At 39.8% G+C, this 16,254-nt stretch overlaps 1 protein-coding gene across 1 annotated transcript in view; it reads right to left on the reverse strand.

Moving 5' to 3' along the window:
* agbl4 (AGBL carboxypeptidase 4) overlaps positions 1–16,254 on the reverse strand; it is a 303,338-nt gene that overhangs the window by 25,995 nt on the left and 261,089 nt on the right. The window contains exons 7-9 of the mRNA XM_007552650.2: positions 9,322–9,411; positions 8,085–8,199; positions 4,954–5,065 (exon numbers count right to left, since the gene is read on the reverse strand). Of these exons, the coding sequence (XP_007552712.1) occupies positions 4,954–5,065; positions 8,085–8,199; positions 9,322–9,411 (317 nt within the window). The remainder of the gene's footprint in view (positions 1–4,953; positions 5,066–8,084; positions 8,200–9,321; positions 9,412–16,254) is intronic.

Genomic DNA, 16,254 nt, shown 5'->3' on the forward strand with positions numbered 1-16,254 from the left:
CCTGTGATAAGTAGACAATTCAGGCTCCAACAGAGGGAGAATAAAGAGCGCCGATGGAGGGATTGAAACGACGCGGGGTGACGGGGAGAAATTGGCCGTATATTTTAGAAATGGATCAGAAATGGTGGGATGACACCAGAGGACACTTAAACGCACATGGAGAGTGAAGAGAGAATACAGGTGGCCAAGGGAGAAACAAATATTCATACAAAAACATGCACAGTCAGTCAGCTTTTCACACGAGGCAAATCTGACAAAAGGAGAAGAAAGAGAGAGAGAGAAAAGCAGAAGGAGATTGTGAGGCAGCACTGCGGGAGACATAGAAGAAGGACATTGGGAAGGATTTCAGGGCACCAAATCCATCTAGATGCTGTGACAGGACCTAATATATTTGTTCCACATAGAAAATTAATTTTCTAATATTAAAAAGGTCAAAAATAAGCCAAGGAAACAATGACCTCTTTGTCATCCTTAACAAATTATCCAAAATGGCAGTGTCAGACTGCTGGGGATACATTTGCCCAGTGATGAATGCTTCTGGTAATCAGCCAATCAAAAAGAATTCTTCTTCTGCTTTTGATAAATGAGCTGGAAAAACACTGCTTTAGGAAGAAGATGGGTCCATTTGTTTCTTCAGTCTCCTTCCCTATTTTTTTCTCCCTGTCCATTTCTCTCTTTTCAAAACAAACAACGGGGTGGCTTGGGAACAGATTATAGCTCTTTGCATCACTGACTCTTTCAGCCATTTTCCCTGCTGACCAATGTTCAGCTACAGATGGAAAATGATGGCATTTTTATAAAACCGTTTAAGCAAGTTTCTCTCCAGATGGATGGGTAAAAAGTTTACAATCTGAGTTCTTCATAGACATTTCCATGTAGGGCACGGCAGCGTTACACAGGTAATGGTGCCATGCAATACGCCAGCCAATGTATTCAAAACGAGGAGCAAACGGTACCTTAAAGACATTAAGGTTGTTAGGTCTAAACAAAGTGCCAGAAGTAACTGAGATAAAGTATGTTTCCTGTTCCAGATCCACATTTTAAATGATTATTTTACTCTTCCACTCAGTTGAGTTTTATGACAGAGGTGAATATGTTTAATGCCAAAAGAGCAAAGGCCTAAAAAAAAACAAAGCTGAACAAGTTATCCACAGAGTCTGACACACATCTGAATTGATGGCATGTGGCACCTTATTGGGGGGTTGTTGGTGTGCATGTTTGGGGGGGGTGTTTTTGTGTGTGCTTTCGTGAGTTTGAGTTGAATGGGCACATAAACAAAACTATTTAATCTGGATTACAAGAAAGGAATGACATTTGTTAAAATACAAACCATGTGTAGGTTGTTTTTTAGTAATCCCCCTTTTTGTGTGTCTGTACTTTACTAGTAGCTTTTGATAAAATTTTCTGTCGTTGTAATCTTTACTCCAAATCTATTTGACAGGAAACACTTGCAACCTCTTTCTATCAAATGTTAATGAAAAATTTCCAGGTGAGTGGGAATGTTGGAATACATTTTGCCAATTTAAACCATCAGCTCTTGTTTAGGTCAAACTTCTGCATTAAAACTAGTAAGTGGAAACATTCTGAGCCACAATTTCATATCTATACAATTATTGGTTAAAAAAAAAAAGATTTTCTGACATTAATATAATGGAGAACAGATTGCTTCTGCTACAAGCTTTGATTCGAATGACACTTGTCAAAGAGCTCACAGCCAGTAATTGGAAGTTATTGCTTGAACAAGAGAAGAAAGCTCTTTTACCATCAGAAAAAGAAAGCTGCTGAATCCACAGTGATGGGGATTCACTTCAGAGAGACTAAAGTGACTCTCACTCAAATGCGTGATGGGGTCTCAGAGTGAAAATGGCTCCTTTGTGGAACAGATGGCAACATGACTCTGATTTATGATGCTTATGCGTAGACCTGCAGAACTTTAAAGATGTAAAAGGAAAAAAAAAAAGAGGAGATTGTCAAAGCCTTGGGGGCTGATATATGTTTATGGCTCGCTGCAACTTTATACTATAACTTTTATTTAATTAATATAATGTATATTATGTATTCTAAAATTGCCCCCCCGCACCCCTAAATAACATGTTGTGCCAAAGAATAAATAAAATAGAAGGCAAGGCATTTTGACTGATATTTATTTCAGCTGGAACCTAAATCTTGCTGACAAATATGGAATGATGTGTGTGGTGAATGAAAACTCTTCCCTGATTATATTAGTAGGTATTTGTTTTTTCTGGCCTCTTTATTCAAAAAGGCAAAAAGTAAAGCTGAACAGAAGTAGGAAGTGGGAGGAAAACGTAAAATGGATTTAAGTTGTTTTTTTGTTTTTTTTCCAGAGCAATCGTTACCACTGTAAGTTTTTGAGTGTACATTTCAAGCAGCTTGACATATCAAAATACTCTCCAAAGTAGCTAAAGCCAAGTCATATTGGTTGGATGGCATCGCTGAAGATCACAGATTCAGACAGCTTATCTGGGCTCTAGTCTTTTGCAGCTTCCTTCAGGTTTCCTTTCAGGTTTTCCCCACGTTTAGTTTAGCTTAGCTCCATTCATTTTTATCATCAACTCTGACAAGTTGGTTGAAAGTTTAGAGTTGGGACTTCTGCACCAGTCTCAAGTCTTTCTGTGGGACTGCTCTGTTTTATCTCTATTCGTTTACCCACCAACTCCAACTCTGCTGCCCCCCTCTCTGAGAGGATGGTGTGCTTAGAGTGATGTGCAGTGGTAGTTTCTGACGCACAGTGCTTTGTATGCAAGGCAACAAGTTGCACGGAAAATGTTCCATACTCATTCAATTTCCAGATGATGGATTGGGTAGTGCTTCAAAGAGTGAGATGTCGTTTTATGATCTAACCATGCTCTAAACTTCTCTATACCTTTATCCCCGACCTACCTGGGGTGTTCCTTGTCTTTCATGATGCTTTTTGTTCACTGATGTTCTGTTAAAAATCTCTGAGAGAGAAATTGTTTAATTTATTCTGGGATTAATTTACACATAGGGTGAGTTTTTTTTCTTTTTCTTCTACTAATTATGTGTGTTCAAAAGGCAATTTGTTCCACTGAATTTTATGTTTGGATGTCAGAGAAAAGGGGCTAAATACTTAAAAAAAATCTCTACAAAAGTATACACTACTCTGTTTTGGTGTGTCATACATAAAACACCAATAAAATACACAGAAGTTTGCTGATGTGTCACAACGAAATGTAAAAAAGGCTCAAGAGGCAGCAAAACTACTGCAAGGTGGTGCAAACAACTGCTACTTAACTTTTTCTCTGTGGCAGCAGAACCCTACAACCCTTGTCCACCTCATTAGGCTCAGTGCCCACTCCACTGTGTAATGATTATGAACGGGGAAGGAGGGGACACCGGCACAAGGACTCGTGGCGGCAGAATTGGCACGGAAACTGGCATCAGGGGGCCCCGGACATCAATAATGGGTCTGATGGGATTAACTGGCTGTGGCAGGAGAGGACCGGAAAAGGCAGAGGTTGCCTAAGCTAACAAATTAACTCTGCAAAATTAAAGGAAACCGTCAACAAGAACAGCAGCAGGACAAACACTGGGGAGCGGGTTGGAACCTGTCATCTGTGGTTGAGGAGTCAAGAGAGTTCACACAAGGAGGGGGGTGTTGTCATTTTCCGCTACCATAGACGTTTCTATGTTTATGATCAATATGCTACAATACTGTTGTGACGAGGAGCTTAATTTATCAAGAGACAAGATTTAAGTACACAGTGCTATGACTGTTTTTTTTATTGTGGGTTGTAATTTACCTAAATATAGATGAGTACGAGTGAGGATTCCCTTTAAAGAATCCCCACTGCTTCATTCAAATTTATTTGCTTGGTGAGGTAAATTTAGCAGGAGATCTACGTTTGCATAAAGCTTTTATAAATAAAAGCAGAAGCAAACACAGATTTGTGACCATTTAGTAATCAACTGTAGACATCTGTCCCTCAGTGTCGGGAAGTGTATACAGCAATGCTAGATGTTTTCGTAAGAACTTTTATTAAACAGCTAAACTTTGTCCCTAGATGAGTTTTGTTGGCCTAAATTTGTTTAATAACACTTATTCTTCTGTGAAGAGTATTTCTGTATCTCTGCTCATTGCCAATGGAGAGTCAGCCCACATCTTGATCTAGGACACTGCTCCAGAACAAGTTATAGATAAATCTAATTAAATTTCACGAGTAGACACTAAAAAAAGAGAAGAAAAAAAAGAGAGAAAAAAAAGCAAGGTAATTAAGTCACTTTGGATTATCCACTAGCACTGCACTGTAGCTGTATTTGTTTGTGTCTTTTGTCTCATCTGCAGCATGCGTGTTACTGTGAGTCGGTTTGTGTGTGAATGACAGGCATGAGTGGATCACCCTGCCATGACAGAGTCTATCGATCAGTGTGTCGGCGCCTGGGGAAAAGGTTAATCTGCCCGATGCCAGCTCCTCGCCTCGCCACATCTCTGGCCTGCCCTGCATCCCGCCCCAGCCTGCTCCCTCTCTTATCAGGATTAGAGGAGAGTACAAAAGGGCAGAGCATTCCCAGGACACGCACTGACCTTCAGTAATCCCACCAACCTGACGCTCGGCTTATAATTAACATCAGGAACACAGAGGGAAAAGCCCCCCTGGTCTGCCAGCGTAGCATTGCTCTGACTCAAAGACTAAAACTAGGGGGAGAAAAGTTAAAGTGGAGTTTAAGACTCAAAGTGCAAAGTCCTGCTTCACTAATATGTTTTGAATGCCCCAGAGAGGGAGGCTGACATTCAGGAGGTGCTGACTAGCCTCCCCAACCTCTCCTCCTCACAGGCCCTACACACAGATTTTAGAAACATGCTGAACCAAGCAGGGAGACAGAAAACCATTCCTGGGACCAACAGGCACCGGTGTAGCCAGGGAACATGGGGCGCAAAACAAGAGATGTGTGTGTTGGTGAAAAGATGCTCACCGGATCCTGGCTCATCTGCACTATGAGCTGTTTAACCGCGTGCAGCGTGGGGTGCGCCCACGGAGACGGGTCCTGCCAGTGGCGATTCAGGTCGAAGCCCATCAGAGAACACCTGTATGAACACACACACAGACACACACACACACATGGATTTAGTGAAAAAATCTCCTGGATTTTCTCCTTTGGATGTACTGACACAAACAATTATGCATAACCAGTGAACCAGCTTTAGATCTGCAGCAGGATTATAGATTGTGCTTAGAGCAAAGGTAGGTATTTTTGCAATAATAAATTCCTGATGAGCTCTAAAGTCCAAAGAATAAGATCCCAAATGCAAGCAGGAAGAAGGCAGATTACATTTCCTGAAATTATTATTTAAATTAGAAACAATAGGAAAGCAAAAAGCTCAGGATCAACATCAAGAGAACAGCAGGATGAAGAAGGCCGGGAAAAAGCAGAGGATATACGGAATGAAGGGGAAAACTCAGTTCAGATAAGCCTACTGTCTTTAGACTGGAGACAGGCATACAGGCCTGAAAGCTGGGGACCTAATCAAACTAGTACAGATGTAAAAAAAAAAAAAAAAGGTTTTTCTTTCATTTAAAAGAAAAAAAAAACATCCACAAAGTCTTGTTATTCACTGGAAAAGCTCTGTCACACCAATGATGTATCAGCATCAGGTAGCAACAAAATGACATTATAATTTAAAGCAAGATATGGGGCATGAGTAATGAAATGAGGTGACATATATAGTACTTTATTAAGACACTCAAAGACATTTACATTTAGTGTCTTTTATACTATGCCAAAAAATGTTAAAAGTGTGGGGCCAACAGTCAGAAAATCCCATAAAAAATTATTTATTTTTTCGAAATATAGATAATTAAAAAAAAAACCTTTTCACCAAACATGCTGCATGTGGACTGTTTCACAAAATTCCTGTGTTACTACAGACAAAATCAATGGCAAACGGAAAATGTCCTTAAAAAAAGAAACACAATAGAAAAACAAAGAAACCAAGCTATTCACTCAAAATATCAAAACTAATTCACAAACCTCAAACTCTTGATATTATTTTAGTCTTGTGCAGAAGTACTCATCCAGCCAATAGTTTGATGAATTTGCACTAATATGCAGATAGTAGGCAGTATGCAGCAGAGCCAAGAAACAAATAAAGCCGCAATAATTACATCAGTAGATCTCTTTCTGTTTGTCCCAAAGTTAATCTCTGACAGTAGTGACCTTTGTTTGGACGTAGCAGGGTATTTTTTATTCTTAAAGTCATTAAGAAACTGCAACTAAGTTGTTCCACTGCCAAAACATATATATATGTTTTGGCAGTGTTTTGTTTTACCAAGTATATGTTTTACCAAGTATATATTTGGTAGTATATATATAGCCAGATGATTACTTGGTGGTTGAGAAGGACATGATGAATTTCATTTTTTTTCCCATTAGTTGGATGTTTGTTTGCAGTGAATCTAAATCAGGAAGACTAAACCTGCTTACTGAAATATCTATTTATTAGATTTCAATCAGCTATAATGTGCTACACACAGCAGGTAATAGTCAAGTTCACAACAGTCAGAGTGTTTTAACATTGTCAACTGGTGTTTATAAATCCTGCTTAAAATCTGTGTATGTCATCTGTTTAGAGTTTTTTTCACAGACAAATTGTCAGAAATGCCAGTTAATTGCTACGTACTTTAACAAACACAATAAATTCATCTGCCTCCTCATATTTAAACCCAGGATTCAAGACATTAGCAGAGACGATGTGAAAACTGTCGTTCAAATTCTTCCGGCAAAGAATACAACATAGTGAGTGTCAAAGGAAGAAGTTATAAGTGGTATAAAAACAAGACTGGGTTTTCTCTGAGGATGTGGAAACCCAAACTGCTTCTTACACAACCAATTCAGACCTGGTGTTTTGGACCAGCCTGGTTCCAACACTGGAACAACTTTTCAAGAAAAGAAAACTTACAAACACAAAGGATCTATTTAACCTTTTAAGCTACTCATTAATTATCTAGTGTGTAATTAGGAAACAAGGAGTTTTTCTTAAGAAATGGGATTAGATTACCTAAAATTATCTGCCCTGCCTACCAATAATGGCCTACATCCTAAACAGCCACATATTTCAGAGACATTGTAAAAGTAACTTCATCTCAAATGAGACATTGCTTCAGGCAACAATCTGGAGGGACCAAACAGCAGGAGCATCAAGAGTCTAGAAAAGGTCCGAACAAACCTCCTATAACGTGTACTAGCCTGGCCTAGCGGTAGGCAGTGATGAGGTCAAACACATGCTGCCTGCAGCCACCTTTAGCTTCTTTAATGGGATGCTGACATGCAGGGATGCACCCTGATCTGCCCGGCTCGTTGTCTTTTGGATCTTTGACATTTACCCAAGTTGCCAGTAATAACACAGGTGTTACCGTTACTCTGAAACAGCAGAGCAGCCAGCCATGAACAGGATACTCATCCCGGGGTAACTGCCATTGATTATTTGCTCTGCATGTTCCAGTCTGCTCTCTGCTGTTTCCTGCAGAGATGACTGCTTGGGATGCTATATTTCTCTGTGAGGGCAAGGAAGCATGCAATTGTCCATACATTGGCACGTGTGATTGGTGAGGAGGTGACTGTCACAATTTACCTTCTGTCAATAAGAAGCTTATCACCACTCAGAGTTAAAAACAAGCTAATGTAAATTGTCTTTAAGCTGCGGCCAACCTGGCGGATGCATTTCTAAAGCAGTGGTGGCATATTACCACTAGATGGCATTCACAAACACAGTGGGGGAATGCTGCTGCTGATGCCTATCTCGGAGAGCATTAGTATTCTGGGGGCTGAGCCTATTAAGTAAAAGGCAATTATGAGGACGGGAAAGAGAAGAGAGGAAAACCGAGGAGAGGAGGATACCCACAGAGCAGCGGCAACAGTGTTAAAGACAGAGAGAAGGAGAGGATGGACAGAGAGCTGGCAGAAATAACAGCCCTGAAGCTAAATGCCTTCTCCAATCAAATGCAGTGCTGTTGGCTATATGAATTCATCAGGCTTCTAAAAAGTATAGTTAAAAGATAAAATGAAAATTAGATTATATAAACAAAAATTTTTGCATTCATTTGTACCTGTAGTTTCCCAGATAGACTCCATCAGGATTCAGCATGGGGACTATCTTGAAGATCACGTGATCACGGAGGACTTGGGCAACTGGATGATGGCTCACCAGGAAGTCAATGACACCTATTGCACACGCATATAAATTCACGCAGACACATATGCAAAACAGCAGGGGGAGGAAAAAACAAAAAAGACTTGCAAAGAAAACCAGGGGCGAGCTTCGCAGTTAATTGAGTTTTGAGAAACAAAAGGAAAAAGAAAAGGACGGTGAGGGGGCATCATCAGAATCAGGGGAGGAACGGGAGACGTCAAGCCTAAATCGATGCAAATGGAATGGAGCTGACGACGGTGGAAAAACAGACAGCATGCAGCGGGCTTAAAGCCAAATCATCTAATTCATAATGAGCCACACACACAAACAGACAGCGGGGAGCACAGAATGGATGGATGAAGCCTTTCGGGCTATTTAATAGTATAAACTAAGAGGTTCATTGAGTTTACTACAAATATTTTGACATTGGCCAGTCTTTAATCTGAACCTGAAAAAATGGACAGGGATTGATGGATGGACGGAAGAGGATACCAGTGACTTTGATATTCCTCATGGTTTATTAGAGTGATCGCCTTCGATTAGGTATCAAGAGTGAAACTTTCATTCATCTTGGGTGTTTAAACATCCTAAAACGATGTTGCTTTGCTACGTCACTGGACATAGAGTTCATCTTTCTTTTGCACTCAGTAAATATTTAACTTTGCTGAAATACTGAAATAACTTTTCCTTTTAGAAAAAAATATATACATTCATTTGTAAATGAATGTAGTACAGGAACTACAGGTACATTTACACATGTCTGTGTAAATGTGTGTATGCTGTTAATGTATCTTAAAAACCAAAGGAGCCAAATGGACGGATTCTTAGCTACCACCTGAATCACATTTAGCTGCAATGTTGCATTTATTAGTCTTACCATCTAATAATGCCTGAGAAACAAATACAGAAATAGTTGCAAGCAAGTTAAGGTTCATCTAATTTATTTATTTGTGCATTATAAATACAATGCACAATAAGCCCACAATTGTAATGTAAACTTACAATTTGGGATTCACGTCTTAGCTCAAAAAAAGCTCAAAATCTAATGAAATACTGGTTAAGTATGATGATACACTTTAAAATATGCACAGTGACAAACCATGTGGTGAAGCACAGCTAAATTTGAACCAATCAAAATGAAATTATTCTTTTACCTTGGCAGACAAAAGAGGCCGGAGACTCTCCGGGGTGAACACGAGCAGTGAGAAAAACCAGCTTCTTCTCCTTCTCTGACCTCACATTTTCTGGGGGAAAAAAAAAAAAAAACAGCAAAAAGTGAATTCAGACTCTGCAGAGGCAGGTTTGAAGGTTTGAAGAAAGGTAAAAGCAAATAGGGGTATAAAAAAATGGAAAGAGATGGTTTTGTCAATGCATAAAGATGAAGCAGCTCGCGGTAGGGCAATTTGTCATATTAATATGTCTACCATATTGTAGTTTAATTAAAGGGGTGGGTCAGAACCCTCAGACTCGGATGTCTGCTTTCACACGGGAGCGCATGAATCAAACATCAAACCAACACTCTGCACAGAATATTCAAAAGTCACGGTGAATTATACATCTACAGGGGTCAGGATGAGGCAGCAACAGGTGTGAGCTGAAAGAGAGACAAGGCTTCATGTCTGGCTAAGAATTTCTCTCTGGCCTTTGACTTTACAGAGAATGATGGACAGATGCTTCCTTCCCTTCTCATCTCCTTTCTTACTCCCTATTTGTTTTCCTTTTTTTTAGAGGGAAATTCAAATGGTGTAATGTTTAGGACGGATCAAAAAATGTACACTGGCTCTGATTGGTTGTCTCTGACTGGGAGTGGTGCATTTCTGCAAATGGAAATCACAAGGAGGAGGCAGAGGAGCTCAATCATAGACACATGGTGACTTTTATTTTTCATAAAAGTTACATACTGCAGCTTTAAGACCGCAGTGCACCAATCTTCTGATGGCTACTTCCAACATGATTGTGCATCATGTCACAAAGTTCAAGTCTTCTCAGACTGGCTCTGTTATTATGGCAGCGTTAATCCACACGTCACCACACGCCAATCCAATATGTCTTTAGTTATGTGGAGGAAACGGAGATTCTCATTAAAACTACCTGCAAATCTACAGCCACCAAGTCATTTTTTAATCTATGCCACCAATGAAAAAGGCAGCTCTGAAGTTTGCAAGAGAAGAGTCTTTTTGTGTCTCTGTGTTGGGCCTCTGATGAACTGATGACCTTACAGATCAGGAAGAGTTTTAAGTTGAAACAGAGAATTTCAGAAGATTTTCTCTCTGAAGTTGGGATCAAAGACCACAAGATATTGCAAATATTAAACTACCAGATTAATCTCTCATGGTTTAGCTTACAGTTTGAAGATAATTCCCCAAAAAATATTTAAAAGCAGAACTGCAGACAGGCTAAACAAGCAGAGTCCACCCATTGCATCGCAAGTCCAGTTGAAGTCTGCAGAGGTCAAAGTTTTGTTGTTGTGTTTTTCTTTTGCCAGTGTTTCCCTTCTAATCTGCTGTTGCTAATAGATGAAAGTGATTGTGCACCTCATTGCTATACACAAACTTAATATCTTATCGATCCCTTCGCTCTCTTCTGCTGAGCAGAGAAAATGCTAATTAGCAACAGGCTATGCTCCTTTCCTTCTCCTTAATTCCAATTTAACCTCAGAGCAATGTGTGCATTTGAGTCTGTTTAAGTAGTTAGGAGTTGTAAAAAAATAAAAAAAATTAAAAAAAATGCTTTGTTCCATTAAAGTGCTCCGCCAAAGATTTTATTTTGCTTTTTCCTCTTTCTGCCCTTCACAGAGACAAATGGGTTTGCCATTCAGGAGTCTCTGTGGGGCGGAGCGGGCCGGTTGTTGTAAATGTGAGCGCTTGCATCTTGACCGGATGCAGGCAGCGCGGTGGCTGTGAGATTTCATCCCGCAGAAATTCTGTCTTGGCTTTAAAGTGGAGAATACCACACAGACCCGAGGAACAAGAACATAGAAGCGACATGCACAGCGAGCAGAGGAAAGCAGTAAGCGGACAGACACACATATCCCTTAGTTAAACCAGGAAGCTGGAGCAGGGGAAGCTGCCAAGGTCCCGACTTCTTTGGGAATCCAGCCATCATGGCCATGCTACATTTAGTCTCAGCCTTAGTGTGCCCTTGCTGCTTCATCAAAACTATCTCTTCCAGCAGGCTCTTGGAGTTTACAAAGGATGCACGCTTTATCCCACATCGCTCCGTGTGTCTGTGTGAGTATGTCTCCTCAGAGCGCTTACAAATGCTCCCCAAGCAGTTGTTGTGTTTATGTGCCTGTATCTCTGCTTTGCTGAGCAGCCAAGCATTGTAGCACAAAATTAAGTCCAACTATTCCATGCAGGCTCCTCACAGCATCCTCGGGGAACCTGCAAAAAACAACAACTATAGATGGAGTGAAGGTAAGGAAAGAACAAAAAAAAAATCATTTTGACTCAGGTGATGGTGGCATTTCACAAGAAAAGTTTGGGGTCAAGTTACAGCTGAGCTTCAAGGGCAAAGTGATGCAACAGCATCTCCTGACCCCAAGGTGGCAGTGAAGATGAGGAGCTTGGGCATTAAAGAGAAAGAGAGAGAGATGTTGACAGAAAAAGAGCATGTAAGAAAAAAGAAATAGACAAGGTAAGGAATGAGACTGAAGGAAATCTTTCAACACCAATCCTCAAAATCTACAGGCTTTTTCTTGACAGTTTTCAGAAATTGTTGTAAGAGAACAGGAGCAGTAAACAACAACCCTTCAACAATAAATGCTTTCCAAGTGCACCAAGCTAAATGTCAAACCAGCATCACTGTCTTGTCAGCTAGATAAAACACACGTTTTGTCACCTAACAGATAAAAAAAAAATCACATTTATTTTTAAAGTGATATAAATTCAAGAAAGACTGGAGAAAAACATAAGAGAAACTCAAAAGAGCCCACATGATAAAAAAAAATAACCTAAATCAATTTATTTACTGACCGTGAAAGAAAGAAAGGGAGAAAGAAAAATAAGAGAAAAGAAAGAAGGAAGGAAAGAAAGAAACCTTTCTATTGTTGCACAGAAATGTAAAAAAAAATGAACAAAGACCTGTTGGTCAGTTGTGTCTTACAGATGAGTATATAAAGCTAAAAAAAAGGATAAAAGACAGAAACAGCTCATGAAAACAGTGTTTAAGGAGAAAAGCTGAAGTCGAGCCAAACAGGAATATTACTTAATAAAAACAGCCTCAGGTAAGAATTTACCACTCGACTCACCAAAGCCGGTATGTATAAAATATCCATTCCAAATGGCCCTATGGGAAGAAGCAATTGCTTCCCTTGTTAAATCAAGACTTAAACTACATTTGTAAGGAAGATGAGCTCGATTTTACAAGCTAAAACCAGACCTGATTATTACCCAACATCCAGATACAATAAATGATTTATATAGGATCTCTTTGATGGCTGAAAGATGTAAAAAGAAAAAGCAAAACCTCTAAAAGAATCATTTAAAACAGAAAAAAAACATTAGCATCTTTTAGTCTAGAGATGTTACAAAACTGTAAAACTTTGGGATGCCAGGGAAAGCGAGAGCCATAATCCAAAAACATGCAGCAGTGGAGAACCTCCCAGGAGAAATTACTGCAACAGCACATTGACTATTAAACCAAGAGGTCATACAAACAACCCAGGATGACATCTACAGATCTCTCTGCCTTGGTTATGATTTAAACAATACAAAAAATATTGGGCAAAATGGGAGATATCCAATGCAATCCAAGACTTTTAGGAAAATATTTTGTGGACTGACGAGACAAAAAGGAAACATTGGATGTATTGCTACGTATGGCCTAAAAGTAGCAGAGCATTCAGTACCAAACCATCACGCTGACAGTCAAACATGATGGTTACAGTGTCAAGTTTTCTTGATCATCACAGTGAGGTTATTAACTCATTTGCCTCCACAGCCAACAGATCTCATTCCAGCAGAGCTCCCCTCTTCATGTGGAGGAATGGAGGTTTCTCAGCAAACCTCCACCAACTGCGTGACGCCTCAGGTCAATATGGCTGAACACTCTGAGGGACGTTTCTGAACCCTTGTTGAATCCATGTTATGAGAATTAAGGCAGTTCTCAAGGCAAATTAGCCTTTGACCTTGTACAATTATTGTGTTTTTAAGAAAGTTCCCAGTTAGTATTTAGAGCACTACACAGGGTTCAGCGGCTTTTATTCTTCTCATTCTGAGCCAGTGGACTTATAACACTAAAATAAGAGCATAAAGGAAAATAAAATTGAAAGGAAAAACTGTTATGTAGTGAATTAGTAAATGAGGAAACGTAATAAAAACAGTTGTTGTGCTATATTTTGGTTAGTGCACAAAGAATGTACTTCCTGCAGGAGTCTTCTCATGCTGCCACTTCTCCTGTGTAGGGGTGTATTTTTTATGCAGCAACACCTAATGTTTGGAAGTGGAATTGCAATCAGCCGCAGCAGTATGAAAAGTCACTAATGGAGGAGATGAAATAAGTTAATGTTAAGACAGAACTTTTGTTAAATAAATAAGCTTAGGAACATGTTACCGGTTATAAAACCCAATGCAGAATTTTCATGAGAGCAGCCGACAGAGGCTCAGGTGATGAGGGAAGTAGTATAAGCTAAGTCACAAAAAGAAGAATATATATAAATATATATATATATATATATATATATATATATCTCTGGAGTGGGAACTCAATCCACATCTAATTATCGATTACTTAGATCCCTTTTCTCTATGATTCTATTGCATCACTAAAGTTATTTATTCAATCTAAAACCTACTTTTGAAAATCCTCTTAATTAAATGCAACAAAACACCACAGGTTTTTCTATGGTACACACTAGTACTTTTTTAAAATTTATCTTAGAGAGGCTTCACCTCCTGGGCACTTCCCTTGTCATGAAGCAAATGTTTTTTGTAGGGTTTGTCGAAACTCTTTCCAGTTGTTCTAAAAGACACCCCAGTTAATCAAATACCATAATCTAACATAATTTAACTTGCATTTTAGTGCTTTACTCATGGCTTTTCCTAACACTGAAGATAATAAAAGCCAATATAGTTAATCCTCATACCACAGTGTGACTTCATGTCCAGGAGATGCTGTCATTTCCTCCTGGAGTTTATGCTACACTCCTTCTGTTTCTTCATTTTATTAAGCGCATTGTGATGCGAGTTCTTCACTGCCTCCTTGCTGATCAGAACATCTCACATCTTCTGAGTGCCGTCAGAACAGCTCAAACACACTGTTAAGGGAAAATAAATATATGAATGAGTGTGCATGTAAAAACTGATGGAAGCTGGGGCAGGGAGCGGGAGGTGGTGGGTGACAATGAGTGAGTGAAAGCAGCAAGAAGCAAAATTTATGCCCACACCTCCAAATCAAAGTGCTCCCTCAGCATTTTTCTCACCTGCCAAAGTCATGCGCCGCGCCGCACGGCGCAGTGCAGCTCATTCTCCTGCCGCTTGCCAGGAAGTGGGGGTAAGAAAAAATAAATAAAATAAAATAAAGTACGTCAAACTCAGATCAGCTCAGATAAATATGTAAATTATGTCAGTGAAGGAAAATGCTGGTGAATAAAAAAAAAGAAAAATACAACATAAATCAAATGGGTTCTGAAGGTCAGTCCTGATTGTGCTGATCAGCTCTTTCTGTGACAGCCCTTTCAGGAACTTTGGGCCCGCTCTCATAAGTTGTGACATGATGTAATTAACTGAGATCTTGGTCGTCATTTCTCTTAAGCCTGTACAAAGGAAGCCCTGTCAGGACTTCCTGAAGCCAAGGCATATATTTAAAAGAAACTGCCCCGTTTAAAAGAACATTTAATCAAGAAGATGCTTTTAAATCTCACTTGTGTCTAAACTTTTTTTGACATGGACAACACTAAACCTAACAAGTCCTACATAGCATTGATTTTTAAATTGAAGCAGATGAAAACAAAATCTAAAAATCTTTACGGCCCAGTATGTACGGTTGCCCCGTTCAGTACAAATAAACACAATTTTTCACTGCAGGTCTCAAAAACCAAGGCCTCCCCATATCCCTGTTCTGCGGATTTTGCACTGTAATAAATTGGCTTCACTTTGGCGAAATGGCAACAAGCCACGCTCGACGCTCTGCTCGCAGCGTAGCGTCGAGGATGGGGCTGAGCCGTAAATTGTCACTGACGTTGTATTTATACAGAGCCTTGAAACGAGAGGCAGCGCTGCGCACTGACCAGCCGAGTGAGGCTCAATGGGCATCAAGCTGTTACACACACACGCACACACCCTCGCTGCACCCGCTGTAACACCACCCCACTCCCACCTCAAGGACGACCAGACACAGAGAGGAGGAAAGGGAAAAAAAAAAAGAGGCAGACAGAGAGGGATGGGGCTGTGCGCCAAAGTGCAGAGGGCTCTAAAGTGATAAGAGTTTTATGATTCTGTTTTCTTCCCCAGGAATTGACCAGGCCCCTGACTTAAATTTTTGTGTGCTAGCATGTGTGTAGGTGCTGGAGAGCCTGTGGTGTGGTTCAGATTTATTCAGCTCATCTTACTGTGGGGAAGCAAGGGTTCTGCCAAGGCCTCCTCACACATTCATAAAGCATCTCCTGTCACCGAACGCACCGCGAATTACACAGCTAAACCCTTGGAAGAGAGGGGAGGCAGGGAGCCCTTCAGGAAGGGGGAAAAATGACAGAAATATAGCTAATTGTTATGCAATAAAGTCTCTGTTTTCTCTGAGACACACAAGAATGAACATTAATGTACATTAAAAATACAGACATGGAAAATTCTTTTGGCAACCCTCGTCATGATGTGTAAAAAAAACATTAAAATAAATAGATTTTCACTTGCAGCAGCAAAATGTCATCCTGAAAAATAATCCAGTATTTAATTTGAGTACATTATGCAGCAGGAGAAATAAAATGAATGTTAATAAATAATCACTTCAAACAAAATCATGGGCAGCCCAATACCCTGAAACATAAATGTAGATTTAAGCTACTGCAGTAAAGTTAGTTGTAAGGCTTTTTACACACCTTTACCATGGGCGCCAATTAATACATTAATTTACGTTACTAGTGGGAGGGA

This window comes from Poecilia formosa, unplaced genomic scaffold (genome assembly GCF_000485575.1).
Source record: "Poecilia formosa unplaced genomic scaffold, Poecilia_formosa-5.1.2 Scaffold52, whole genome shotgun sequence".
NCBI classification, from domain to species: domain Eukaryota; kingdom Metazoa; phylum Chordata; class Actinopteri; order Cyprinodontiformes; family Poeciliidae; genus Poecilia; species Poecilia formosa.